Source organism: Chlorocebus sabaeus, chromosome 1 (assembly GCF_047675955.1).
Source record: "Chlorocebus sabaeus isolate Y175 chromosome 1, mChlSab1.0.hap1, whole genome shotgun sequence".
Taxonomy (NCBI): Eukaryota; Metazoa; Chordata; class Mammalia; order Primates; family Cercopithecidae; genus Chlorocebus; species Chlorocebus sabaeus.
In genome coordinates, this window is record NC_132904.1 from 115484720 (window position 1) to 115512330 (window position 27611).

A 27611-nucleotide genomic window follows, 5' to 3' on the forward strand; every position below is an offset into this window, starting at 1 on the left:
CAGGCGAGTCACTTGAGGTCAAGAGTTCGAGACCACCCTGGCCAACACGATGAAACCCCGTCTCTACCAAAAATATAAAAAATTAGCCGGGTGTGGTTGTGCACGCTTGTAATCCCAGCTACTCGGGAGGCTGAGGCAGGAGAATCACTTGAACCTGAGAGGCAGAGGTTGCAGTGAGCCGAGATTGTGCCATTACACTCCAGCGTGGGCGACAGGTGAGACTACGTCTCAGAAAAACACAACAGAAAACAAAAACACTTGAGACTGTAATTTATAAAGAAAGAGGTTTAGCTGGCTCATGGATCTACAGGCAGTACAGGAAGCATAGTGGCTTCTGCTTCTGGGGAGGCCTCAGGAAACTGACAGTCATGGCGGAAGGTGAAGGCAGAGCAGGCTCCTCATATGGCCCAAGCAGAAGGAAGAATGCGGGAGGAGGTGCTACAAACTTTCAAAGGACCAGATCTCCTGAGAACTCTATCACTGTATAGTACCAAGTGGAGATAGTGCTAAGAGAACTCTGCCCTCATGATCCAGTCACCTCCCACCAGACCCCATTTCCAGCACTGGGGATTACATTTCAACGTGAGGTTTAGGTGGGAACAGATGCAAACCATTCAGTTGGTCTATGTGTCTTTCTTTATACCTGTACCATACTGTTTTGGTTACTATAGCCTTAATAGTATAATTTGATGTTGGGTAATGTGATGCCTTTAGATTTGTTACTTCTGTTTAGGATTGCTTTGGCTTTTCAGGCTCTTTTTTGGTTCCATATGAATTTTATTATTGTTGCTTTTAATTCTGTGAAAAACGATGTGGGTATTTTGTTAAGAATTGCATTGAATCTATAGATTGCTTTGGGCAGTATGATCATTTTCACAATACTGATTCTTCCAATCCCTGAGCACACGATGTGTTTCCATTTGTTTGTGTAGTCTGTGATTTCTTTCAGCAGCGTTTTGTCGTTCTCCTTGTAGAGATCTTTCATCTCCTTGGCTAAATATATTCCTTGGTTTTTATGTGTTGTTTTTCTCTCAGCTATTGTAAAAGGGATTGAGTTCTTGATTTGATTTTCAGGTTGGTCGTTGTTGATGTATAGTAGTGCAACTGACTTGTGTATGTTGATTTCATAAGCTGAGCCTTAACTGAATTCACTTATCAAATCTAGTTGTCTTTTGGAGGAGTCTTCGGAATTTTTTTAGGTATACGATCATATTATTGGCAAAACAGAGGTAGCTTGGCTTTCTCTTCCAGTTTGGATGCTCTTTCTTTCTCTTGCCCAATTACTGTGGCTGGGTAAGTTGGTAGCCTTATGTGGCTTTTTAAGTTTCTTGTATTCTGCTTAAGATGCATTTGTGATTTTTCTCCCATTTATTATTTATTCTTATGTTTTTCCCCATTTATTGAATATACCTCTGCTCCTTTGACAATACTGAAATTTTATTTGCTTGTATGTTAGAGCCACTATGCAGAAGTAAACAGTATTTATTAAATTTATGTGAATTTAGTGAACACAGTAAATACTATTTCCTTTTGCATAGTGGCTCTAATGTTCAAGTTCCATATAAATATAAATATTTCTGGTGGGAGAATTATGATAGATACCACTGAATGGGTGTTAGAATTCCCCAGAATTGAGAATTTTTGAAGTGCTAAGATACTAAATGTGTTTTATCAGGCCTATATAAAAGATACTGAGAAACAAAGATTGGGTCTCAAAGAGATGGCATTAGTTTCTGCCTTAGGTGAGAACAGCTAAAAAATTGGCATCATTTTATTATAAATATAGCTCATTTAGGACGTGAATTGTATTTCCAAATACCTGTCATATGGATTTATTCTGCCTTTTATAGGAGAAACCTGTAATACTGTTCTTTTGTATCCTTCCGATTCTATCTCACTTACATCCACACCCTTCTGAAAGGGGGAAACAATTTCAGCTTGATTATCTTGTGCAAGGGAACTAGCAAATGGACCGTTCCATTCCCAGAGATGCCAAAAATCTTACACAAATTATTCACAAATCTCTTTTCCCAAGCTGCCTGCTAGTTATACTCATGTTAGTATCTTTCCCACACTCAAAATACCTGAACACTGAATGTATCCTCTTCAATAGCAAACCAACTTCCTCTTTCATGTCCCGTTATTGAGTTAGTACTGTATAATGTAGTGAGTAGTGATGATGAGTGTGGATTGATTGTTGGCTTAGCTTCTTTTTTTTTTCTTTTTCTTTTTTTGAGACAGACTGTCACTCTGTCATTCAAGCTGGATTTAGTGGTATGATCTCAGGTCACCACCACCTCCACCTCCTGGGTTCAATCAGTTCTCCTGCCTCAGCCTCCCGAGTAGCTGGGACTATAGGCATGTGCCATCACGCCTGGCTAATTTTTGTGTTTTTAGTAGATGTGGGGTTTTACTATGTTGACCAGGCTGGTTGGCTTAGCTTCTTTATGCCTAAATTTTCTCATCTGTAAAATGGGGATAATATTGGAATCTGATGGGATTGTAAGTGAGAATTAATTAAATATCAAAATATGTAAAGTGCCTGATATTTAGTAAGCCCTTAAAAAATAGCTTTATATTATTACCAATATGTTATTGGTAATACCCTAGGTTTATCTCCTCTCGATCATACTCTTGATTTTACTGCTGCAGTCTCTCTCAAATCTGTCTTTATTTTACTGCCCCTGTTACTTTTCTATCTCAGGCTCCCATTACTTTTCTACTGCACTACTATGCTGATTGATCTCTCTGCTTTTGTGATTTCCTCTCTAATTCACCTTGCACTTTGATGTCATTTTCTGTCTTAAAATGATCAGATATCACTCCCCAGTCCCAAATCCTTAATGACTCCCCGCTGCATTTGTATTTTCTTTCACATTGGCAGTTAAAGCTCTACTTTTTTTTCTTTTTTTTTTTTTTTAAATGGAGCAAAGTCTCCAGGCTGGACACTGCAACCTTTGCTTCCCAGGTTCAAGCGATTCTGATGCCTCAGCTACCGGAGTAGCTGGGATTAGAGGTGTGCACCATCATGCCTTTTTGTATTTTTAGTAGAGATGAGATTTCACCATGTTGACTAGGCTGGTCTCAAACTCCTGACCTCAGGTGAGCTGCCTGTCTCGGCCTCCCAAAGTGCTAGGATTACAGGCATGAGCCACCGCGCCTGGCCTCTAGATTCTTTTTCATGGAACATTTATTGAAGATTTCTCTAGTTTTTGTCCCTTTTAATAGTCTTATATTCAGACAGAGAACATTCCATGTTCTTTCTCAAGTTTTGCAAAGCTTAGTATTAGCTACTGTGTTTATTTGTTCAGGGAAATGCTATGTTTAAATGGAAATTGATGTCTCAGTTACATACTCAGGAGTTAAATAATTAATGGTAACTAGATATAGACTTTCTACATATTTGATTAGATTCTACTAGTGCTGTCTCTTTATAATTTATATCTATGTTTTTTATTTTTTAAGTTGATTGCGTCAGCCTTCTGAAAGGTGCTTGGTGGTGGTTGTCATTTGTTGAGGGACAGGGTATGAGAGGTTTTGAAGATTTCAGCATTATCTTACTGATATGTTTCTATATATCTTTAAGGAACTGGTGTGGAGTAGTAGTAACCAGTACTGAGGGTTAATGTGCTTTCAATTATGGGCAGTGCTCCAGTGCATGTAATTCTACTTATTAAAGTTGTCTTTCAGAGCTTGGGCTAAGTGAACTCAAAAGTTATTTTGAAATACAGAGAACTCTGATTAAACAGGACCATGAAGTAATGTAGCTAGTGAACACTTGCTAAATGTTCACAATGATTGTTTTGAACTATTTTTGTTTTTTCTGACCACACTGAAAACTAAAGATACTAGTGTAAAATATTTGTGATTTAATGAGAATGTATTACAGTCATTAAAAATATTATTGACTCTTGTATAAGTGATTTGTTTTAAATTATCTAAGAAAGGTGTGGAGAAGTAAATATTTTTCACTAATAGCTTCACCTGCAGAATCATGACATGCAAACACTAAGTGATCGAGTTGAACATTTTCAGTGATACCATGTAGATATTGTGACTTGATGTGCTGAGAAGGGCATTTCACTCTGTGTTATTCTTTCCATAAACTCGTAATTCCAGTCAAAATATCAGAAAAACAGACACACTGAGGGACATCCTTTAAAATACTTGACCAGCACTCAGAACTATTAATGTCCTGCAAAACAAGGAAAGACTAAGAAATCGTTACAGACCAGAGGAAACTAAGGAGATAGGATGAGTAAATGTAAAGTGGTATCCTTGCTTGGATCCTGGAATAGATAAAAACATTAGTGGAAAAAACTGGTGAAGCCTGGATATAGCCTGGCATTCAGTTAGTACTACCATGCTGTTGGTTTCTTAGTTTTGAAGAATGCCCCGCGGAAATATAAGATGGTAACATTAGGGGAAACTGAAACTGGATTTGGGGTTTATGGGAACTCCCTGCATAGTCTTTTATTACTTTTCCGTAGATGTAGAATTATTCTAAAATTAAAAGTTTGTCAAAAGTAGGTAATATTTTCCAGTTCAGTTCTACAAATGTGTTGAATGCCTGTTATGTGCCCAGTGTCACCAGGGTTGCAGGGGATAAAGTGTGTAAGAGATACTTCCCCTGTCTCTGCCCTTAAGGTGTTGTCTTCTAGATTGGGGAGTAAGACAATTAATATGAAGCAGAACATGATGGAACCTGTGAAAAGTATGAGCAAGTTGCTGTGGGGGGTTCAGAAGCTGAGGGTAGGTGTTAAATATAGACTGGAGAGTCCTCCCCAAGGAGGCAGCGTTTGAGAACTTTGAAGAATGGGCAGGATTTAGTAACCATAGTCATCAGAAAGGAAATGTGTCATAACCAAAGAGCCCTGGCTCTTGAATTTCATAGACCTATGCTGCCCCTTACTAGCTTTGTGACCTTGGGCAAATTATTTAATGTCACTAAGTCTCTGTTTCTCATTTGTAAGATAAGGTTGGTAATTCCTATTTCAAAGCATTATGAGAATTAAATGCACTTTATTTAGCTTAGTAAAGCATCTGATCCCTAGTAAACTCTTAATGTTAACTGCTGGAGATGGAGAGAAGCATGTATTGTTGATGTTGTACCATCACCACAGGCACAGAGCCTGGAGAGTATAGAATGTTTGGTGGAACATTGACTGGTGGTGTTTAGAAAGGTGAATTAGGACTACATTGTGAGTGCTTTGATGTATCAGGTCAGCAGTTCAAACTTTTTAAGTGGTAATTGGGAGTCATTAAAGATTTTCATATAGGGAGAGTAAGGAGATTGAGTCTGTTTTAGGATTAGTTTGATAGACATATGAGGGGAGTGTTGGAGGCTCTCATGTGGGTTGCTGCCTTCCCATTTACTTGGTGAGTTAGATGTGTCCCCTTTAGAATTCAGTGAAACAGTTAGGTTGAAATGCTCTGGATGATTAGTAGTAATCTGTTACTGTGTAACTTGGGAATTTCAAAAGCAGGACCATGAGTTTGTAGTATCAAATACACTCAATATGTGTTTAGTAAAAAGGGCCATTGCTATTTTTAGATGTATTGGCTAAGAACTCCTTTTGTAGGTGATGGTTTTCTTTCTTTCTTTCTTTCTTTCTTTCTTTCTTTCTTTCTTTCTTTCTTTCTTTCTTTCTTTCTTCCTTCCTTTCTTCCTTTCTTTCCTTTCTTTCCTTTCTTTCCTTTCTTTCCTTTCTTTCCTTTCTTTCCTTTCTTTCCTTTCTTTTCTTTCTTTTCTTTCTTTCTACAGCTTAAGTCAATAAGAGTTAAACAGTACTTCATTGACTTCCTGTGAGGCTTTGTGGAAAGCAGTTCCGTTGTGTCTATTTTTAATGCTGATTACTGTGAGCAGAGGATGCTGCTATTGAGTTATAAATGTCATCTCAGTATGTTCTCACTCAGCATTCTTTAAATGACACTAGTGTTTGTATATAAGGTTTCTGGAGTTTATCTGATAGGAAAAGCAGCAGTTATCACTGGAATAGTACCAGTAAATGAAATACTTAAAAGCAGTGATCATGCTACCCTTCAGCAGTATAATTATCATCATCTCTATGAGTCTTAAGCCTATACCATCACTGAATGGCAAAAATTGTAACCTTATTTTAGGACTATTTTGCAACCCTGTAATGGTATTGTATAATGTTTTGCAGCTTTTTTGTTAATCGTTGTATTAAAAGTATTAAATCATCTTGGAATTTTCCTCTTGGGATCGATAGGATCATTTGATTTACAAATATTGTTAAAATACACTTATGTGTAAATTACTGGGGGTTTTCTTCAGTGTGTTTTTTGTTTGTTTTTAGAGACAGTCTCGCTGTGTTGCCCAAGCTGGTACAAAACTCTTGGCCTTCAGCCATCCTCCCATCTTGACCTCCCAAAGAGCTGAGATTACAGGTGTGAGTCCCTACGCCTGACCTCCAGTCTTTTATTATGATTTTTCTTTCTTTCTTTCTTTCTTTTTTTGAGACAGGGTCTCTCTTAGTTTGCCCAGGCTGGAACGCAGTGGCATGATCTCTGCTGACTGTACCTCCACCTCCAGGGCTCAAGCCATCCTCCCACCTCAGCATCCTGAGTAGCTGAGACCACAGGCTCATGCCACCATGCCCGGCTGATTTTTGTATTTTTTGTAGAGACGGAGTTTCACCATGTTGTCCAGGCTGGTCTCGAACTTGTGAGCTCAAGTGATCTGCCCACCTTGGCCTCCCGTAAGTGCTGGGATTACAGGCGTGAGCCACCACGCCCAACCTATTAGGAAATTTTTCAGTCCTACAGAAGAGTTGAAAGAATTTTATAACCACCATATACCAATCTACAATTACTTAATTACTTTTCTTTGTTTTTTATTATTATTATTATTTTTGAGACAGTCTTGCTCCGTCACACGGGCTGGAGTGCAGTGGTGCGATCTATGCTCACTGCACCCTCCACTTGCCAGGTTCAAGCTGTCATCCCACGTACCACCATACCTGGCTAATTTTTGTATTTTTTGTTTAGATTGAGGGGTCTCACTATATTGCACAGACTGGTCTCAAACTCCTGAGTTCAAGCAATCTGCCGGCCTCAGCCCCTCAAAGAGCTAGGATTATAAGTGTGAGCTGCTGTGCCCAGCCTAAATTACTGTTTTTAAAATGAAAGTTTTGTTTCTTTCTCTTTTTAAATATCATATAAACTTTTTCACGTCTTTAAACCATTTTTAAGAGACTATTTTGAAGTAGTTGGGATGATTTTTGATATTTCTGTGTTCTTCAGAACAATAATGTTGTTCAAGTAAAATAATTCTAATAATCTGAGATTTGGGAAATCTCTGTTTTAGAACAGATAATACTAGTTTAGCATATTAAGTTAATTTTTCTGGCCCTGTATAGGGTTTATACAGTTAACTGTTCATTAAATTCCATAAGACATAAATTCTTTTAAATTATCTGCAGACAGAAAATATACGTTAAAAAGTTACTTCTGCTAAGGTATGAGGATCGCTTGAGCCCAGGAGTTGGAGACCAGCCTGGGCAATATAGTGAGACCCCCATCACACACACAAAAAAATAGAAAAAGTGGCTGGGTGCGGTAGCTGACATCTGTAATCCCAGCACTTTGGTAAGCCAAGGCAGGTGGATCACCTGAGATCAGGAGTTTGAGACCAGCCTGACCAATATGGTGAAACCCTGTCTCTACTGAAAATACGAAAATTAGGGCAGGTGCAGTGGCTCACGCCTGTAATCCCAGCACTTTGGGAGGTTGAGGCGGGTGGATCACCTAAGGTCGGAAGTTTGAGACCAGCCTGACCAACATGGAGAAACTCCGTCTCTACTAAAAATACAAAATTAGCCGGGCATGGTGGTATGTGCCTGTAGTCCCAGCTACTGGGGAGGCTGAGACAGGAGAATTGCTTGAACCTGGAAGGCACAGGTTGCAGTGAGCCAAGAAGTGACACTGCACACCAGCTTGGGTGACAGAGTGAGACTTCGTCTCAAAAAAAAAAAAGAAGAAAAATTAGTCAGGCATAGTGGCCTGTGGGTCCAGCTATTCAGGAGGCTGAGGCGAAAGGATTGCTTGAGTCTGGAAGGTCGAGGCTGCAGTTTACTTATCTTAAATGTTAATAAATGCATTTTTAATAGAAGGAACTAATTTATCTCCTCATACTGTGTTTGTTTTCCTATTTCCTCTTTCTCTTCAAAGTACCTTTTGAGCAAGAGTTACAAGATAACTTTTTCAGTATTCTATGTAGAAACAAAATAGTTTGAGAGATTTTTCTGTTTACCTCATCATTCATATAAAGGCCACTTTTCAACTCTTGTCTTGCTTAAGATGGTGATTGTGAGTCCTATGAAGTTGTATTGATAGTTTTACTTTTGAAGCTAAAACAATAGCTGTAATTGCTCGTTTAATTTTTAATATACTTGTGTATTGGTGATATGTAAATCTTCTTTGTTACGTGAAATTATACACAGGAAATTGCATAACATTGCTTTGGGCCTGAGGCATGAAGGTACATTGCCATTGAAGGGAGGCCCTGAGGTAGAGAGAAAAGAACTGATACCAATCTTGAATTTAAAAAAAAAAAAAAAAAGATGCTGCATGCAGAATCAACATTTGATTATGAGGAAGTTGTGAGAGGAAAAGAGAAGAGGAAGATGGAAGCTGTAGAGTAGAATTTGCAGTTAAGTAGATGTAGATGGTTAGAGCTGAAGGCATTAGAAGGTGAATGACTTCCTTCCCCAGCACTGTGTTACTGTGTTAAAGAAAAGCCTGTACTGCTTGCTGCTACTAGAACTGAAAAAAGAAAAGTTCTGTCTTCAGGGCATTTACAAAAAATTGAACAGTTGTGTTCCTTTGTGGATCTTTGGAGGATCCTTAGAACACATTGTATGAGTTGAGGTAACTGCTGACAGAATTTTTTAAAGTATTGCTTACCATGTAAACTCAAATGTCTATATCATGCCTCATTCTTTTTACATGTTAAGACAGATTCTGCTGATTAAATTCTGCACTGAACCATAAGCTTCATATTGATTACAAAATGCTCTGACCCATGGACTTTTGTAAATTCATTATTTCCTTTTAAGAAGTATGATGCTTAGAGTGGACATCTCTGGTGGTTTTAAGAAATGTGAGCAGGCTATTTGAAGGGATGCATTCTTGAGTAGGAAAATGTCTTAAATTGATTTCCCGTAACTGTTGCAGTCAGCACTTTGAACTGCTCTTAGGTACCTGGTGCCATTACATCTTTGTGGTCAATAACTTTTTTTATGTGTGGCTTACTTCACAAAATAAAAATGCTTTCTGTGTCTTGTTATTTTGGTATGCATATTTTATCTTTGATCCAACATAGTGCTAGGTACCTGGTAGATTTTCGGTAGAAAATTATTTTAAGAACCAAAGATACCAGCATGGTCCGGTTATTCCAAGACCCACTGCCTATATTCACTTCAGACTCAGCTTAAAAAGCAACACTTGATAAGGTCTCTAAGACTACCCTCCCTAAACAGCAACCCTGCATGGCTTCTCATACTCTGTGTTATTCCTCCTCACGGCACTTTTCTCCTACCATCTGATACACTCTCGTGGGAATGTACATGTCATAAAAGCAAGAATTTTATTTTGTTCGTTGTCATATTCACCCCGAGCCTAACACATAGTGGGCACTCAAAGGTTTTCTGAAGGTATATTGATCATTAGAAATTTCTGCCATTTGCCTGGCCCAGAGGGATATAAATACAAGTCAGAAATAGATTTAGCCATTGTGTACACAAATAGCTATAGTGCAAAATGGGTTCAGATAGTGTAAGAGAACTGCAGAGAAAATGCTGGGGTTGTTGAGTATTTTATTATGTCTAGCTTGCTCTTAAATGACATTTAAACTGGATCTTATTTCAGACCAGAGAAACAGGCAGAGACCGAGAAACAAAGAAGAGTGGCAGGTGTAAGAAAAGGTGAAGTACTTGGTTTGGCTAGAACATACTAGTGAGAAACTCAGAAGTTAGTTAGAAAGGTTAGATCCAGGTCAATGGAAAGCCTTAAAATCCAAGCTGAGTTTGGATTTTATTCCATTGGCTGTGAAAATTGATTGTTTATTTTTTCCCTTCATCAAAAGGCAGTTAAATGTCATAAGGATTGTACGTGCTTAGGAAGAGATGCTGAAGACGCAGAATTCCAAGACTGGAATTTTAATTTTAATTATTACCAAGGAGTTTACATTAGGCCAGTACCACATAAATCGAAGGTAGGAATGACCACAGATTGGCAACAAATTGACTAATTAGATATGGAGAACAAGGTAAATGAAAGAAGCTAAGAAGATTCTTCAGGTTTTGAACCTGTGGGAAGTAAGGTGGTGGTGTCATTAAATACAGAAGTAAAGAACACGAAGAAAGAGCAGATTTAAGAAAGATTAGTTTAATTCTGAACATGTTGCTTTGAGGTGCTAGCATTCGAGTGGAGGAAAAATGTGGTAGAGTAGATAGTTGGAAAAACTACCAAGGCCTAAGATTTGGGCATTGTTTGCTAAGTAGCTTTTAAAACCCTAAGATTGCAAAGGAAGAGAAGAGAGTACACAGAGAAAGAACTGAAAATAGCAGAGAGCAAATTCTTGGGAAATACCGCTTAAGATGATGGGGGAGAAAAGCCAAGAAACAACAGAAGGAAGTAGGAGAACCAAGAGAAGACAATACTGCAAAACCTAAGGAAAGATGTTCAGAAAGAAGTAAAATTCAAACCTATTTGCTTCAGAAAGAGCTCCGGTATAACCTCAAAAGTGTGACACATATTTATTTTTTCTGTCATCTCATTCATTATCCCGCTATACTGTTTAGCGTAGTTCTTCACACACACATAGGTTCTCAGTAATCTAGTTGAAGGATTACTGCTTGACAGAATGTTAGGTAGATGTTGACGTCTGAGCCTCAAGCTGCTGATTGTGCAGTCTAGGGTCCTGCTGAACACTGGAAAGTAAATTCATTGGGATTAACTTGTGCTTTGCAGGGTTTCTTTCAAGTTACCTGTTTCATATTCCACTTGTGATATATTCTTGATCTTGTCTATTTTCTCTTTGATAAATGGTAGAAGTTCTATTAAACAATAATCAAAGGATCTCAAAGTGCTAGGAAAAAAACAGTTAATGGACTTTAAAGATTGGATAAATGCTTAAAAAAAAAAAAAAAAAAAAAAAAAGACTGAGTCTCACTCTGTCGCCCAGGCTGGAGTGCAGTGGCATGATCTTAACTCACTGCAACCTCTGCCTCAGCTTCTTGAGTAGCTGGGATTACAGGCATACACCACCACCATGCCTGGCTAATTTTTGTATTTTTAGTAGAAATGGCCAGGCTAGTCTCAAACTCCTGACCTCAGGTGATCCACCTGCCTCGACCTCCCAAAATTTTGGGATTACAGGCGTAAACCACCGCACCTGGCCAAAAAAAGATTTCAATAGCATTTTTCGAACAAGTCATGGATATAGAGACTTGGATAATTTGGTGCTGCATTTTATCCACGAAAGACAAAGATAGCACTGATGGTGACCTTCCAGTGTAGCATTAAGAAAAATCTATTCCTAGTAGAGGATTGTTAGGCAATCAGTAATTGATACGATTTGACTTGAATTTTGATAGTACATTTGTATAACAAGAGTAAACTTTTGAATACATAAATACAAATTATTGGGACAAGGAAAAATAGACACATGTATTCAGTAGCTTGTTTAGTGTAATAGTATCTATATCATGTGTACCTTGTTTTTTTTTTTTTTTTTTTTTTTTTTTTTGAGATGGAGTCTCGCTCTGTCGCCCAGGCTGGAGGGCAGTGACACAATCTCAGCTCACTGCAACCTCTACCTCCCGGGTTCAAGGGATTCTCCTGCCTCAGCCCTCCCGAGTAGCTGAGATTATAGGCACACACCACCATGCCCAGCTAATTTTTGTATTTTTTAGTAGAGACAGGGCTTCACCATGTTTGCCAGGCTGGTCTTGAACTCAACTGCAAGTGATTCCGCCTGCCTCAGCCTCCTGTAGTGCTGGGATTACAGGCGTGAGGCACCACTCCTGGCCTGTGTGACATCTTTATAATCATATCCATTAAACAGGTTGTGAGAACAAAATTAACTAATTGTTAACAGTAGCATATGCACTATGTAGAAATTTTTGTGTGGTTTGGATGTTAGCATCTCATTTTTGGTAAAGGAAGAGGAGTTTGGGTAAAATTTATCTCTTTAAGGTCTGATTTAGTGAAAGAAGACATTTATTAGGTCTGGATACTTAAAAAGTTCTTTTTATTAAGACTATCTTTTATTTAGGTATGTTATATGATGATAAATATACTTGATAAATACACCTGCAAAGCAGGAAATAATACATTGGTTTCCTATCATTTTTTTCTTTTGTGATAGAGTGATTATTATTTGTTGAATTCTCTTACCTGTCATCCTTAAAAAGTGAATTTGTCCATGTTCATGCTTAGCTATTAAGCTTTATTAATTCAAGATTAGAGCTTTAAAATATATGACTAAATTTTTTCTCTTGTTTACTTCATATCTGTTTGAATGGAGGAGATAAAAGTGGAGACAGTGAATGCAACAGTATTTCTTCCATTGTATTTGTATCTTTCGTATGATCTTAGAACAAAAAAGTTTCTAAAACCCTTCTTTAAACAAAGACAACAATATCGCTGAATATGTAAAAATATTCTCAACAGCGCATTTCTTTTCCCTTCTCTACTTTTTTATATCTTTGAATAATACTGGCCAGAAATAATATTTGAAGAGGTTCTTTCTAAATGTATTTTGATATTCATGTTAATTATACATCTTGTATGGTGAATTTGGTGCATTTAAAATAAAAATAATTTTTTGTGTTTAATTATTGCACTTCTGATCATTTGTAGGCGAAACCTAACCAAACTGTCCCTCATCTTCAGCCACATGCTGGCAGAGCTAAAAGGAATCTTTCCAAGTGGACTCTTTCAAGGAGACACGTTTCGGATTACTAAAGCAGATGCTGCAGAATTTTGGAGAAAAGCTTTTGGGGAAAAGTAAGTCTCAATAATGAATTTGAACTATGAATAAAGCTTATGAGTTTTTTCTTTACTTTTTTACTGTTGAAATGTTTAACATTCAGGAACTCTCTGAGAAACTGTATGTGTACGTATTTCCTAGCTGTGGTTAAATATTTGGTTAAGTTTTTGGTTAAATATTTGGTTAAGTTTTGCCCTGTTCATTTTTTTTTTTTAAGAAATAATTTTGCAGATTAAGCTCTTTGAATGCTCTTCCCTTTCTCTCCACATCCATTGTGCACTTCTTTTTTTTTTGGATATGGAATCTCGCTCTGTCACCCAGGCTGGAGTGCAGTGGTGCGATCTCCACTCACTGCAAACTCTGCCTCCTGGGTTCACGCCATTCTCCTGCTTCAGCCTCCCAAGTAGCTGGGACTACAGGCGCCCGCCACCATGCCTGGCTAATTTTTTGCATTTTTAGTAGAGAGTTTCACCGTGTTAGCCAGGATGGTCTTGATCTTCTGACCTCGTGATCCGCCCACCTTGGCCTCCCAAAGTGCTGGGATTATAGGCGTGAGCCACCACGCCCAGCCCCATTCTGCCCTTAATGGACATATACATTTCACATTATTTGCTATCAGCAGTGAACAATATCTAAGTTGTCTTCATATGCAAGAAATTGTCTTTATTTACATACATAGGAGTGGAATTACTAAGTCTTGGGGTTTTACTTCTTTTGCTTTGCTAAGTATTGTCTAATTTCTTTCCAAAATGGTTGTACCAGTTCATATTTTACAGTAGCCCCACAATTTAGCTAACGCTGGTGATGTGAATGTAATATTTTGCCTTATATTCCTTGATGAGAAGGGAGATTGAGCTTCTTCTCACCTTCATGACCAGTCGAGATTCTTATTCTGACTTGCCTGTTCCTATTTCTGATTTGCCCATTTTCTTATTGAGTGGTTTATCTTTTTCTTATTATAGGTTACTAGTTCTTTGTTAATTACTTACATTACAAATATCTTCTCCCAGGCTGTGGCTTACCTTTTCCATTTTGCTGTATTGTCTATATATATTATATAGGTTGATTTATGAGTCAAGCTTGTTTTTAAGTATAAATATAAATATTCTGGGTTTTGTTGTTTTTTTTTTTTTCTTTTTTGAGACAGGATGTCACTCTGTTGCCCAGTCTGGTGTGCAGTGGTACAATCAATCATAGCTTATTGCAACCTTGAACTCTTGGACTTAAGCAGTTCTCCCAAGTAGCTGGGACTACATGTGTGTGCTGCCAGTCCCAGCTAATTTGCAGAGACAGGATTTTGCTGTGTTATCTAGGCTGGTCTGGAGCTTCTGGCCTCAAATAATCCTCCCCCCTGGCCTCTCAAAGTACTAGGATTACAAGCATGAGCCACCATGCTAGGCCCAAGTTTCTCTTTAAAGGCCTTTATTTTTGGCCAGGCACAGTGGCTCACTCCTGTAGTCCCAGCACTTTAGGAGGCCAAGACTGGAGGATTGCTTGAGGCCAGAAGTTTGAGACTATCACCCTGGATGACATTACAAGACCTGGTCTTTATTTGTAGATTATTTTTTCTTTTTCTTTTCTTTTTTTTGCAACATGGTTTCACTCTGTTGCCCAGGCTGTAGTGCAGTGGCCTGATCTTGCCTCACTTGCAACCTCCGCCTCCAAAGTTCAAGAGATTTTCCCACCTCAGCCTCCAGAGTAGCTGGAACTAATTAATTAGTCCGGCTAATTTTGTTTGTTTTTGTGGAGACAAGGTTTTACCGTATTACCCAAGCTGGGCTCAAGCAATCTGCCCACTCTGGCCTCCCAAAGTGCTGGGCCTCCCAAAGGCATGTGCCACGGTGCCCGGCCCCCTTCTTTGTATATTAAAGAAGCTGACCTGTATTTTGAATTAAGAGGATTGAAATTAGTATTGAGAACTTAATGTGGCTCTCTTTCCTTTGCTTGATTATGGCGATGCCTGGAATTATCTCTGTTATTTCACTTTGTGTCTCCTCTCCACCCCCATCCCAGGACAATAGTCCCTTGGAAGAGCTTTCGACAGGCTCTACATGAAGTGCATCCCATCAGTTCTGGGCTGGAGGCCATGGCTCTGAAATCCACTATTGATCTGACCTGCAATGATTATATTTCAGTTTTTGAATTTGACATCTTTACCCGACTCTTTCAGGTAGGATACTAAAAAAGTTGACTAAACTGGTTACTGCTACTTTCTGAAGAGAAAACTTAAAAAAAAAAAAAAATTGGGGTTTTTGTCTGTGTGAAAGTATTTAATTCATTTTAGGAACTATGCCAAAAAAAGATTAAAACTACCTCGTATTAAAAATATATGTGTGTATGTATATATAGTGAAAATGACAGCTATACCACCTGCTTTCTTCTCTTCACATCTTTCCTTGTTACTGAATATTCTTCTTGTGTATCATTTTAATGTTTGTAGAATGGCCAGAATATGGATATATTAGTTTTCTGATACTGGATATTTGTGTATGTTTGCAACTTTTTCTCCTGTTTTATCAAAATTGACTGTTAATATTGAGATGTTTAGATACTTCAAAAACAACTCCTTTCTTTTTCTCTAAAAATAATGCTTTCTCTGGTGTTGTCTATGCCAATTTGCATATATATTTATTTGAAACTTATTGGTTGCACCTGTAGGCCCTATCCTGGTTTTCAGTTTGTTGTTGTTCATCCCCACTACTGTTAATTAGAGCTGCTTTACAAATTCTAGAATTTTCATTTTGTATTAAGTTTCTCCCTATAAGCATATATTCTTTTCTTCATAGCTTTTCAGAGTTTTTAATCTCCCAAACACGTGTGTCTTCCCTCTGAGTGATGGTATAATTAAAAATTTCTGACAATGAAGTAAGAGTTGGTGGTGGTGTTTTTGTTTGTTTGTTTGTTTGTTTCTCATTGCCCTCTGAGTTGGTTGTACGTCTGATCTGAATAGTCTGTGATTGATCTCATTTCTTTAGCCCTGGTCCTCTTTGCTCAGGAATTGGAACAGCCTTGCTGTAACTCATCCTGGCTACATGGCTTTTTTGACGTATGACGAAGTGAAAGCTCGGCTCCAGAAATTCATTCACAAACCTGGCAGGTCAGTGCAATGAAGCAAAAAGGTTTATTCTTCTGAATTTTGTTATCTTGAGACTTCTGCTAGTATAGAAGAAACATGGCCTTTATTAGTTTCGCAATAGCCAAGATTCTGCAATAGGATTGATATCTGTTTATCAGATGTATTGACTTAATTCAGATCCTATAATTTGATAAATGTTTTCAGACCACTTAAGAATTGAGTTTATGGCCGGGCACAGTGGCTCACACCTGTAATCCCAGCACTTTGGGAGGCCAAGGCGGGCGGATCACGAGATCAGGAGTTTGAGACCAGCCTGGCAAATGTGGTAAAACCCTGTCTCTACTAAAAATACAAAAATTATCCAGGTGTGGTGCAGGTGCCTGTAATCCCAGCTACTCAGGAGGCTGAGGCAGGAGAATCACTTGAACCTGGGAGGTAGAGGTTGCAGTGAGCCGAGATCATGCCATTGTACTCTAGCCTAGGCAACAAGAGTGGAACCCCGTCTCAAAACCAACACAAACAAAAAAGAATTGAGTTTATATGTCGTTTGCTTCTGGTGTGGAGTCATGGAGGAAGTTACTCTCTTTTTAAAAATATTTTCTTTCTTTTTACTTGTCACTGACTTGAAGCTAAGGAGAAGTGTTATTCTTGCCTTGGTGTGGTGGCTCATGCCTGTAATCCCAGCACTTTGGGAGGCCAAGTTGGGCAGATACTTGAAATCAGGAGTTCAAGACTGGCCTGGCCAACATGGTGAAACCCCATCTCTTCTAAAAATACAAAAATTAGCCAGGCATGGTGGCACATGCTATAGTCCCAGCTACTCGGGAGGCCGAGGCAGGAGAATCACTTGAACTCAGGAGGTGGAGGCTGCAGTGAGCCGAGATCGTGCCATTGCACTCCAGCCTGGGTGACAGAGCCAGACTCTGTCTTTTTTTTTAAAAAAAAAAGTTATTCTTGACGGTCCTTTTAATTTTGGCTGTATCTTGCCTTGCCTTCCACCCTAATACCAGCATAATCTACTAAAGCTTCTGTTTGTCTCTGTTCATAGTTACATCTTCCGGCTGAGCTGTACTCGTCTGGGTCAGTGGGCTATTGGGTATGTTACTGCTGATGGGAACATTCTCCAGACAATCCCTCACAATAAACCTCTCTTCCAAGCACTGATTGATGGCTTCAGGGAAGGCTTGTGAGTACCTACTGCATACCATCTGTTAGGGTCTAGGAACTTAGGGGCTGTAAAACCTCATCATTCGTGACTTTATTCCAGGGTTCTTAAACTACAGACTGAGATTCAGGAAAATATTAACAGATGATACTGATTTGACCTTCAGGTCCTGGAAGACTTGTTTTTCTTTTTTAGGGATTCCATGAGTGAAATTATTCTCTACCGCTTCAGTTATTACCATAAATAAACGTCATCTTTTTTTTTTTTCCAAATGTTAACTTATTTTCAAGCCTATTTTGGGTTTTAAAATATACCAATTAGCAGGAAATTTGACCAGTTATTTAGTTGGCATTCAAGTGATTCAATGTTCCTAATGGCCATAGGCCTCAGTGGCCTTCATCTGCTTTCATCCTCACTTCATTTTTGTTCAGCAGCATTTCTTCAGGCCTTGGGTTTTTGTAACCTATGCTGTTATTTATAACTAAGTCCTTATTTATTCCAGAATTGCTATTCCTTTGAGAATTCAAATTGATTATCAGTTGGTAAACACTTAAAAATACTAACAGTTGACCAGGTGGTAGAAAACTAGCTTGTGTTTTAAAGTGATTAGGAAAATGCATTTTGTATTATACATTATCTTTTACTTATGATAGCATTGGGTCTGAAAGAAGTGCTGTCCCAAGTGTCAGAACAGTTTGATGCTAGAAACTGGATCTCCCTGGTAGATGATCTCAGTGGCTTAATTTGCATCTTGTTACATTGCTTTTAAATTAGTGTCTCTCATTTTCTTAAACCTGTAAATAAAGGTATTTCAGGTTTTTGATCAAAAGCAAATGGAGTTTAAATTAAGAATTTAGGCTGGGCTCAGTGGCTCACACCTGTGACCCCAGCACCTTGGGAGGCTGAGACGGGCGGATCACCTGAGGTCAGTGAGAGTTCAAGACCAGCCTGGCCAACATGGCAAAACCCTATCTCTATTAAAAGTACAAAAAATTAGCCAGACGAGGTGGCAAGTGCCTGTAATCACAGCTACTTGGGAGGCTGAGGCAGGAGAATCACGAACCCGGGAGGTGGAGGTTGCAGTGAACCAAGATCACTCACTGCAACCTCAGAAAAAATTTTAAAAATCTGTCTCAAAAAAAAAGAAAAAGAAAAAGAATTTCTGTCTGGTGGCCATCCATTGATTAAAAATTGGTTGGTAAACTGTGACCCATGGGCTACCTGTTTGTTCCCCAAGTAAGCCAAGATAGTTTTTCCTAAGAGTCATTTTGAAAAAAACAGAGAAGAATATGTGACCCAGACTAATGTGGCCTACAAATCCTAAATGACTTTCTGTCTGGCTCTTCACAGAAAAGCTTTGCTAACCAACCCCTGATTAAAAGATAGAACCTATGGCATTGTTACCTGGAGAAGGAGAATATCTTTGTTTTTGGAGAATATCTTTGAACTGTTCTGTTATTTATTTTTTTGAAGTAAGATTTATCTTTATACTTACACCAAGTTGCCCTTTTAGATTGGAGGAACTCCCAGATACCATTTGTCTATATTAGCAAGCACTGGTAAATTGGCTTCAATAAAACCCAAGATTGGTTACTCTTTACAGCTATTTGTTTCCTGATGGACGAAATCAGAATCCTGATCTGACTGGCTTATGTGAACCAACTCCCCAAGACCATATCAAAGTGACCCAGGTGAGTTTTGTTTTACATCATAGTCATATCACTGGACACAAACTTTAGTATATTCTTTATAGAACTGATGGCATAATTGAATTGATTGGAACACCATTGACTAGATTAGTGAATTTAAACTGTTGACTAGATTAGTGAATTTGTGTGTATGTGGTTTCACTTTAAACCCTGGAGCTTAAAATAGGACCCAGACTAGATGCTTTCTGGTTTAATGGGAGAAAATAAACCACTGTTGTGACATTTTTATGTAAGCAAAATTTGTATAGGAAGCAAGTCTTCACTTTTTCTGTTGTTAACATTTATGATTGCAGTTATTTATTCAACTAATAGTCTCTTAATTTTTCTTAAAGGAACAATATGAATTATACTGTGAGATGGGCTCCACATTCCAGCTGTGTAAAATATGTGCTGAAAATGATAAGGATGTAAAGATTGAGCCCTGTGGACACCTCATGTGCACATCCTGTCTTACATCCTGGCAGGTATGGATCTAAACAGTGACTTTCTTCAGCTATGTAATCACCTTGGAGAATTCGGTATTATATAGCCTTTACTGATACAAGGGGTGGTCTGGCTTTGGGGGTTAGGTTTAAACTTTTACTTTCTTTTAATCTCTAGGAAATGTATTTTCTAGCAGATTAATATTTTAAGTATTTTCAGATACATCTTTTACTATCTCTTGCTTCTTCTGCAGGAATCAGAAGGTCAGGGCTGTCCTTTCTGCCGATGTGAAATTAAAGGTACTGAACCCATCGTGGTAGATCCATTTGATCCTAGAGGGAGTGGCAGCCTGTTGAGGCAAGGAGCAGAGGGAGCTCCCTCCCCAAATTATGATGATGATGATGATGAACGAGCTGATGATACTCTCTTCATGATGAAGGAATTGGCTGGTGCCAAGGTAAGACAGCAGTTTAGGAGACTGGCTAAATCCATTATGAGTTTATGTTCTAAAGCCGTAAAACACTTAATGATATCCAAACTACAATGATAGGTAGTATTAATAGCTGATATTTATTGAGCATTTACTATATGACAGATATGTTAAGCACTTTGCTTGTTTTTTACTCATATAATCTTTACTACAACCCCATGAGTACGTACTACTGTTATCCTCATTTAACAGATTAAGAAACTGAGGCACAAAGAGGTTAAGGAATTTGCCGAAGATCACACGGCTAGTAGGTTGAAGCATCTGTGAGCTGCATCTGTAACCAGGCATTCCAGCTTAAGGCCCATGCTGTCTGTATTTTAGGACTAAGATCCGAAGTTTAGGACTAAGATCCGAAGTTTTAGGACTAAGATCCTAAGATCACACAGCTAGTAGGTTGAAGCATCTGTGAGCTGCATCTGTGACTAGGCATTCCAGCTTAAGGCCCAATACTGTCTGTATTTTAGGACTAAGACTTTATTCGTATCTCTTGGTGGAGAATATGATGGAGAAATAAAAGAACTGGATCCTCTTTTGCTAATGCAACTAGAATAAGTTCTGTTCCCTTTTTTTTAGTGGAGTCTTGGCATTAGAAAGTTGGGGCTGGGCATGCCTATAGCTCATGTGTATAATCCCAGTACTTTGGGAGGCTGAGGCTGGAGGATCAGTTGAGCCCAGTTTGAGACCAGCCTTGGCAATATAGTGAGACCCTATCTCTATTCCCAACTCCAAAAAAAAAAAAAAAAAAAAAAAAGCTGGGTATGGTGTTGTGTACCTGTAGTTCTGACTACTCTGGAGGCCAAAGCTGGAGGATCAGTTGAGCCCAGCAATTCGACATAGCAAGACCCTATTTTTACCACCACTGCCCCCATGCCCCCCTAAAAAAAAAATAGTTGGGCATGGTGGTGTTCGCCTGTAGTTCTAACTAGTCTGGAGACTGAGACAGGAGGATTGCTTGATCCCAGGAATTCAAGTCAGGAGTGAGTTGTGATTGTACCACTGCACTCTAGGCTGGGTGACATAGTGAGACCCTGTCTCATAAATAAAAAGCAATTGTATACTATGTGTAGCGTGACTTATTTCTGTAAAAAATTTTTTTTAAAAGGATATACATAGAAAAGTTGGATGACTACATACCAAACTAATCACTGTTATTTCTGAGGATAGAAACTGAGAGCACTTAAATTCTGTGGAATATTTGAATTTTTTACAATTAATGCATGTTACTTTTTCAAAGTGTTTGTTGTGCTAGATGGTTGAGTGCTATATGGGATAAGAAGTCTAAGACAAGGCTTTCAAGGAGCTAATAGTTTTATTTAGGAAGAGGACATATGTGCAGTTGAAACACTTTAGAGGAAGAAGTAAAGGAACACTCTTTCCCTAGCCATGTAGAAATGCAAACAGAAAAAAAGCCAGCTTCATGTATTTTGTCATTTGACCATTCCATAATTTATTTTGTCTTCCTTTTAATGGACATTCATATTGTTTGCAGGCTTACATATATTGACCAGCTTTTAAACAAGGTCTGTCTAGGCTAGCAGTGGGATTGCTGCATAAGGGTGTGTGTATTTCAACTGTGATAGAGGGGATAGGGTTATGATTAATGGAGGGGCTCATGGGAATATCACAGTGATAATGGTATTTTGTTTTTTAGCTGGATGATAAGTACATGGATGTTTTATTCCTTGTACTTCATAATTCGTTATATATTTTGTATGAATAAAATAATTTGAGTGAAAATATTTAACTTGTGGATAGTTATTAAAGCTTAGCCCCTTTTTTTTGGTCCTGAAATCACTCTTGAAGGTATGGAAAAGAATGAGAATGCCTGTTTCTTCACATCCTGGTAGATGTTGTTTGTTGTTTTATTTTGATTTGTTTTTAATATAGTGAATCTACTTATAGTTGGTGAAGGCACATGGATTTTTTTTTTAAGGTTTAAAAGAATTGCTAAAAAACTTACAAAAACATTGGTTCCCTGCCTCTGTCCCCTCCAGCACCTCTCTGTCCCCTCGTTCAGAGTTTTAATTCTTGAAACTGTTTACTACCTCTGTGTTTCTTAACCATATGCTTATGCTGCTGCTTCTGGATTCTTGATCTCTTCACCTGAGATATTGTGGGAGAGTGTTTAGGTCTCTTATCTCCCTCCTCTGTACTCCATATCTTCCCACAACAGTTATTTGAATTTGGCTTAGTACTCAGTGTTTATATGATTTCACTCCATACTGTGCCAAATAGCATACTATACAATAATTACTTTTGCTTTCTTATACAACTTTCTGCTTTTCCTGGTATAATTATTTTTATTTTTTAGTTTTCAGTTTGTACCTGTCACTACCAAATCATACCGTACTCTCAAACATCCTCTCAATATAGTTTCTGTGAAATAAAATATGTTAGTATAGTAGTATGTGATATCGTGTACTGCTGCGTAGGAAATAGGAGTCATCTGTGTTCAGCTCCAGTCTGCTCCAGTTATTCTCTGTGCCATACTGCTTGTCACCCTGAGGTGTCCCCTCGCCATACTCATGGGACTTCATTGCCTCTCCTCTCTTGGAGTACCTTGGTTCCCGTGTTTTCCTCTTTTTCGCTTTACTTCTTTATGTCCTTAAAATGGCTTTCTGTGAAAGGGTGAGAGATAAACTTCTTGAGATTGTTGGTATCTTAAAAGGCCTTTATTCAACCCTCAAATGTAAATTGACTAGTTACAGAATTCTAGGTTGATAAATATTCTCTTCTAAATTGTTAAGGCTTCACTGACTTCTAGCTTCTAATGTATTTTTACTTTTCAGTGCTTCCTTTCCCTCTGTCACCAAAAGCCCCCTTTTTTTTTTTGAGATGGAATCTTGCTCTGTCACCCAGGTTGGAGTGCAGTGGCGCAGTCTCAGCTCACTGCAACCTCCACCTCCTGGGTTCACGCCATTCTCTTGCCTCAGCCTCCTGAGTAGCTGGGACTACAGGCGCCTGCCACCATGCCCGGCGAATTTTTTTTGTTTGTTTGTTTTTAAGTAGAAACAGGGTTTCACTGTATTAGCCAGGATGGTCTTGATCTTCTGAACTCAATGATCCGCACACCTCGGCCTCCCAAAGTGCTGGGATTACAGGTGTGAGCCACCGCACCTGGCCCACCAGAAGCTTTTAAGATATTTTCCTCATCCTTGATTTGATGAAAAATGTAAGGGTATTTTTGGTTTGTTTGTTGTGGGTTTCTTTTCCTTCATTGAGCTGGGTATGTAATAAACCCTTTCTATTTGGCTATTTATGTCCTTTAAGTCTTTAAGTCTTGGAAATGTTCGTATTTCTCTGATCATTTGTTTTCCATTTATAAATTTATAAAGGTTCTACCTTTTCTGGAACCTTATATGCTGAGATAAAAGAATATTGCGGCCGGGTGCGGTGCTTCACGCCTGTAATCCCAGGACTTTGGGAGGCCAAAGCGGTCAGATCACCTGAGATCAGAAGTTCCAGACCAGCCTGGCCAATATGGTGAAACCCTGTCTCTACTAAAAATACAAAATTTAGCCGGGTATGGTGGCACATGCCTATAATCCCTGTTACTTGGGAGGCTGAGGCTGGAGAATGGCTTGAACCTGGGAGGCAGTGGTTGCAGTGAGCCGAGATTGTGCCATTGCAATCCATCCTGGGCAACGAGTGAGACTCCATCTCAGAAAAAAAAAAAAAAAAAAAAGAATATTGCAAGGATCCGTTGTGATGTTGAGACATGAATTTAAAAATATGATTAGTTCAACCCTCTGTACTTAAGGAATGAGAGAAAGATCGATGAGAGGGCCTTCCAGAATGGGGAAAGAATTTGAAGAATCATACCGAAGTCGAAATAATCATAGCATGTGCAGGAAACACTGAGGAGATAAGCCTGAATAGAGCAGGCTTGACACTTGTTAGGGAGTTGTGGGAAATACCTTTGGTTGCAGAGACCAGATTAGAAAGCCCTGCAGGAGGGTGAGATTTTGTAACAGGGCAAATTGGGAGTTACTGGTGGTTTTTGAGTTGGTGAGTGTTTAAGAATGGCTAAGCTGATAGTGGTAAGCAGAAGGATGTGGTGAGATAAACTATAAGTTGGGAAGTTCACTGTGTTGTTTTAATAAATCACGTCAAGACGCGGTGGCTCACGTCTGTAATCCCAGCACTTTGGGAGGCCAAGGCAAGGAGGATCACTTTAGCCCAGAGGTTTGAGACCACCCTGGGCAACATGACAAGACCGTGTCTACCTGGCGCTTCCCAACCCCCCCGCCCCCCCAAAAAAAGCAACGTGTGGTGGTGCACACCTTGTCCCAGCTACTTGAGAGGCTGAGGCAGGAGGATGGCTTGAGCCCAGGAGGTCAAGGCTACAGTGCACCATGTTTGTGCCACTGCAGTCCAGCCTGGGCTATAGAGCAAGACCCTGTCTCCCATAAATAAATAAGATCTGAGGTTGCTAAGTAGAATGAAATGAGATATACAGATATGAGAATCTTTTAGGGAAAAATCAGCAGGATATAGCGACTGACAAAATAATTATGATGAAGTGAGAGGAGGCTTGACTTTGACTTTTGTCATTGAGCTGTTTAGTCGCTCATGCTGCATTGTCAGCTGATTGGGAGCCCGTTATCTTAAGCATGTGGATAAAGCAAAGAGCTAAAGATGAGAGCTTTCTTTTCTGTCATCTACCACCCAACACTAATAACAGGACTAAGTATGGGGATGGTTGTTCCTCTGTCAGTGTTGCTTTCCTGTTAGGGAATTTAAATGCAGAGTAGCATTTTTTTTTTTTTTTTAAATGAATTACTGTATATCTCTTGACCGCTTACTTTGGCAAGCTTATCAGCTATTCCTATAGCCTGCTATAGGCAGGGAAATGTAAGAGGTTATATATGTGTTCTTTCTTCTAATTTGGTACCTCATTTTTTAGAGCTCAAATTGACAGAAAATATTAATCCCTTTTAATTCTTGAATTGAAATAATTTATTTTTTTGGAAGAACTCAAGATACTTTTTAGTGATATTCTTGATCTTTTTTTTTTTTTTTTTTTTTTTTTACAAATTTCACCTTTAAAATTTTTTTTAAGTTAAAAAAATTTTTTTAGAGGGATCTCTGGTGTTGAACTCCTGGCCTCAAGCAATCCTCCTGCCTCCCAAAATGCTAGGATGACAGGTGTGAGCCGCTGTACCCACTCTTCTTTCTCATTTTAATAACCCATAGAAAATTCATCATCATTGATCTGTTTCTTTGTTATGTCCCTTAAACATTGTTTTCCCAGGTACTTTGTTGAGAGGTTAATATCTGTACCCCGCCCTCCATCCTTTTTTTTCTTTTGTCGAGACAGGCTCTTGCTCTGTTGCCCAGGCTAGAGTACAGTGGCATGATTATGGTTCACTGCAGTCTCAAACTCCTGGGCTCAAGCAGTCTTCCTGCTTTAGCCTCCCAAATAGCTGTGTGCCACCATGGCCCAGCTAATTTTTTATTTTATTTTTTGTAGAGACGGGGTCTCACTATGTTGCCCATACTGGTCTCGAACTCCCGTCTCCCAAAATGTTAGTATTACAGGTGTGGGCCACCATGCATGGCCTGCCCCTTTCTTTTTCTACGGATCCCTATTTTTAATCTTGAAAAGATTTTTTTTCTTTCTCCAAAGGTGAGGGGGTAGAAAACTGTAGTAATTTTTAAAATTGTAAGCTAGGAAATTTTTTGTCACCCTCTCCTTTCTAGATAGAATACCTGTAGCTTGCCATGGGTATGGTGTTTCTGTGATTGAGAGTGCCCTCTTATGGTGACACAAAAATTATTCAGGAAGTGCTAGAGTATCTGGAAGTTTTTTAAGAGGGTGTGTGTGACCTTAAACCTAAGTCTGGCCCATTTGTCGTTGTAAGTGTTCCCATGGTATTTGCCATCAACAGCTTTAGGAGAGTTGAAAGATGCCATTTCCCCAAACAAGAGTAACCTGTTAAATTTTTTATGTACCCTAGGTGGAACGGCCGCCTTCTCCATTCTCCATGGCCCCACAAGCTTCCCTTCCCCCAGTGCCACCACGACTTGACCTTCTGCCGCAGCGAGTATGTGTTCCCTCAAGTGCTTCTGCTCTTGGAACTGCTTCTAAGGTAAAGCATTTTCCATTACTGCAGTTTTTGGATTCTTTGCTGTGTACTAGTGGGTTTTTATTGATTTGCTTTCACTGTGCTTCCACAGGCTGCTTCTGGCTCCCTTCATAAAGACAAACCATTGCCAGTACCTCCCACACTTCGAGATCTTCCACCACCACCGCCTCCAGACCGGCCATATTCTGTTGGAACAGAATCCCGACCTCAGAGACGCCCCTTGCCTTGTACACCAGGCGATTGTCCATCCAGAGACAAACTGCCACCTGTCCCCTCTAGCCGCCTTGGAGACTCATGGCTGCCCCGGCCGATCCCCAAAGTACCAGTATCTGCCCCAAGTTCCAGTGATCCCTGGACAGGAAGAGAATTAACCAACCGGCACTCACTTCCGTTTTCATTGCCCTCACAAATGGAGCCCAGACCAGATGTGCCTAGGCTCGGAAGCACGTTCAGTCTGGATACCTCCATGGTGAGTCTTAATTTTGAAACTATCTAACCTGTTAAGAAGTATGTGTGGACCAGGCACAGTGGCTCATGTCTGTAATCCCACCCCTTTGGGAGGCCAAGGTGGGCGAATCGCTTGAGCCAAGGATTTCGAGACCAGCCTGGCTGGGCAACATGGTATTTTTGAAACCCTGTCTCTACAAAAATTACAAAAATTAGCTGGGCATGGTGGCACATGCCTGTAATTCCAGCTACTCGGGAGGCTGAGATGGGAATATTGCTTGGGCCCAGGAGGCCAGGGTTTCTGTGAGCCATGATTGTGCCACTGCACTCCAGCCTAGGCAACAGAGTGGGACCCTGTCTTGAAAAAAACGAAGAAAGAAAAGGAAATATGTGTGGATAGAAGTTTATGGGTTGCAATTTTGTGATAGGTTTTATCTGGAATTCAGAGATGCTATAGCATAATTTCTACCCTCAAGAAGTGTGGCCGGGCACGGTGGCTCATACCTGCAATCACAGCACTTTGGGAGGCCGAGGCAGGTGGATCACCTGAGGTCAGGAGTTGGAGACCAGCCTGGCTAACATGATGAAACCCCGTCTCTACTAAAAATACAAAAAATTAGCTGGGCCTGGTGGTGGGTGTCTGTAATTCCAGCTACTTGGGAGGCTGAGGCAGGAGAATCGCTTGAACCTGGGAGGCAGAGGTTGCAGTGAGCTGAGATCATGCCACTGCACTCCAACCTGAGCAACAAGAGTGAAAGGTTGTCTCGAAAAAAAAAAAAAAGTGTATATGTTCATAGACCAGATGAGGCAGTTTGTAAATATTGCAGCAAATGTCCTTTTATAAATGCCATTTGTCATCTAACTAGAAAACAGTTAAGTTTTAGAGAAATAAGAGGTTATTCCCAGGTAGGGCAATCGTGAGGACTTTATAGAAGGAGTGGCATCTGAATCTGAAGTATTTCTTTGGAAAGTGGATACGGTTTTCAGATTGTTAACAGCCACAATGACAAATGCTTAAGGTGTACTGTGGAATGACGATTAGGTTATTTTAAGTAGAGCAGAAATTTTGTCAGTAGGAGAAAGAACTGGAAAGGAACATCACACTATATTAGAGAGACTTGAATACCCTCTCCCAAAAGAATTTTAATTTATATGGTAGGAAATGAAGAGCATTTGGAGGTAGGTTATTGGTCT

At 39.3% G+C, this 27611-nt stretch overlaps 1 protein-coding gene across 3 annotated transcripts in view; it reads left to right on the forward strand.

The window, feature by feature from the left end:
• The window catches only part of CBL (Cbl proto-oncogene), a 100880-nt gene that overhangs the window by 51835 nt on the left and 21434 nt on the right, over nucleotides 1-27611 (forward strand). For all 3 annotated transcript variants that reach the window (XM_008021188.3, XM_073021717.1, XM_073021722.1), the window contains 9 exons: nucleotides 12889-13035; nucleotides 15032-15188; nucleotides 15994-16115; nucleotides 17143-17280; nucleotides 18863-18950; nucleotides 19301-19432; nucleotides 19645-19848; nucleotides 25842-25973; nucleotides 26062-26439. In XM_008021188.3, coding sequence (XP_008019379.1) covers nucleotides 12889-13035; nucleotides 15032-15188; nucleotides 15994-16115; nucleotides 17143-17280; nucleotides 18863-18950; nucleotides 19301-19432; nucleotides 19645-19848; nucleotides 25842-25973; nucleotides 26062-26439 — 1498 coding nt within the window. The remainder of the gene's footprint in view (nucleotides 1-12888; nucleotides 13036-15031; nucleotides 15189-15993; nucleotides 16116-17142; nucleotides 17281-18862; nucleotides 18951-19300; nucleotides 19433-19644; nucleotides 19849-25841; nucleotides 25974-26061; nucleotides 26440-27611) is intronic.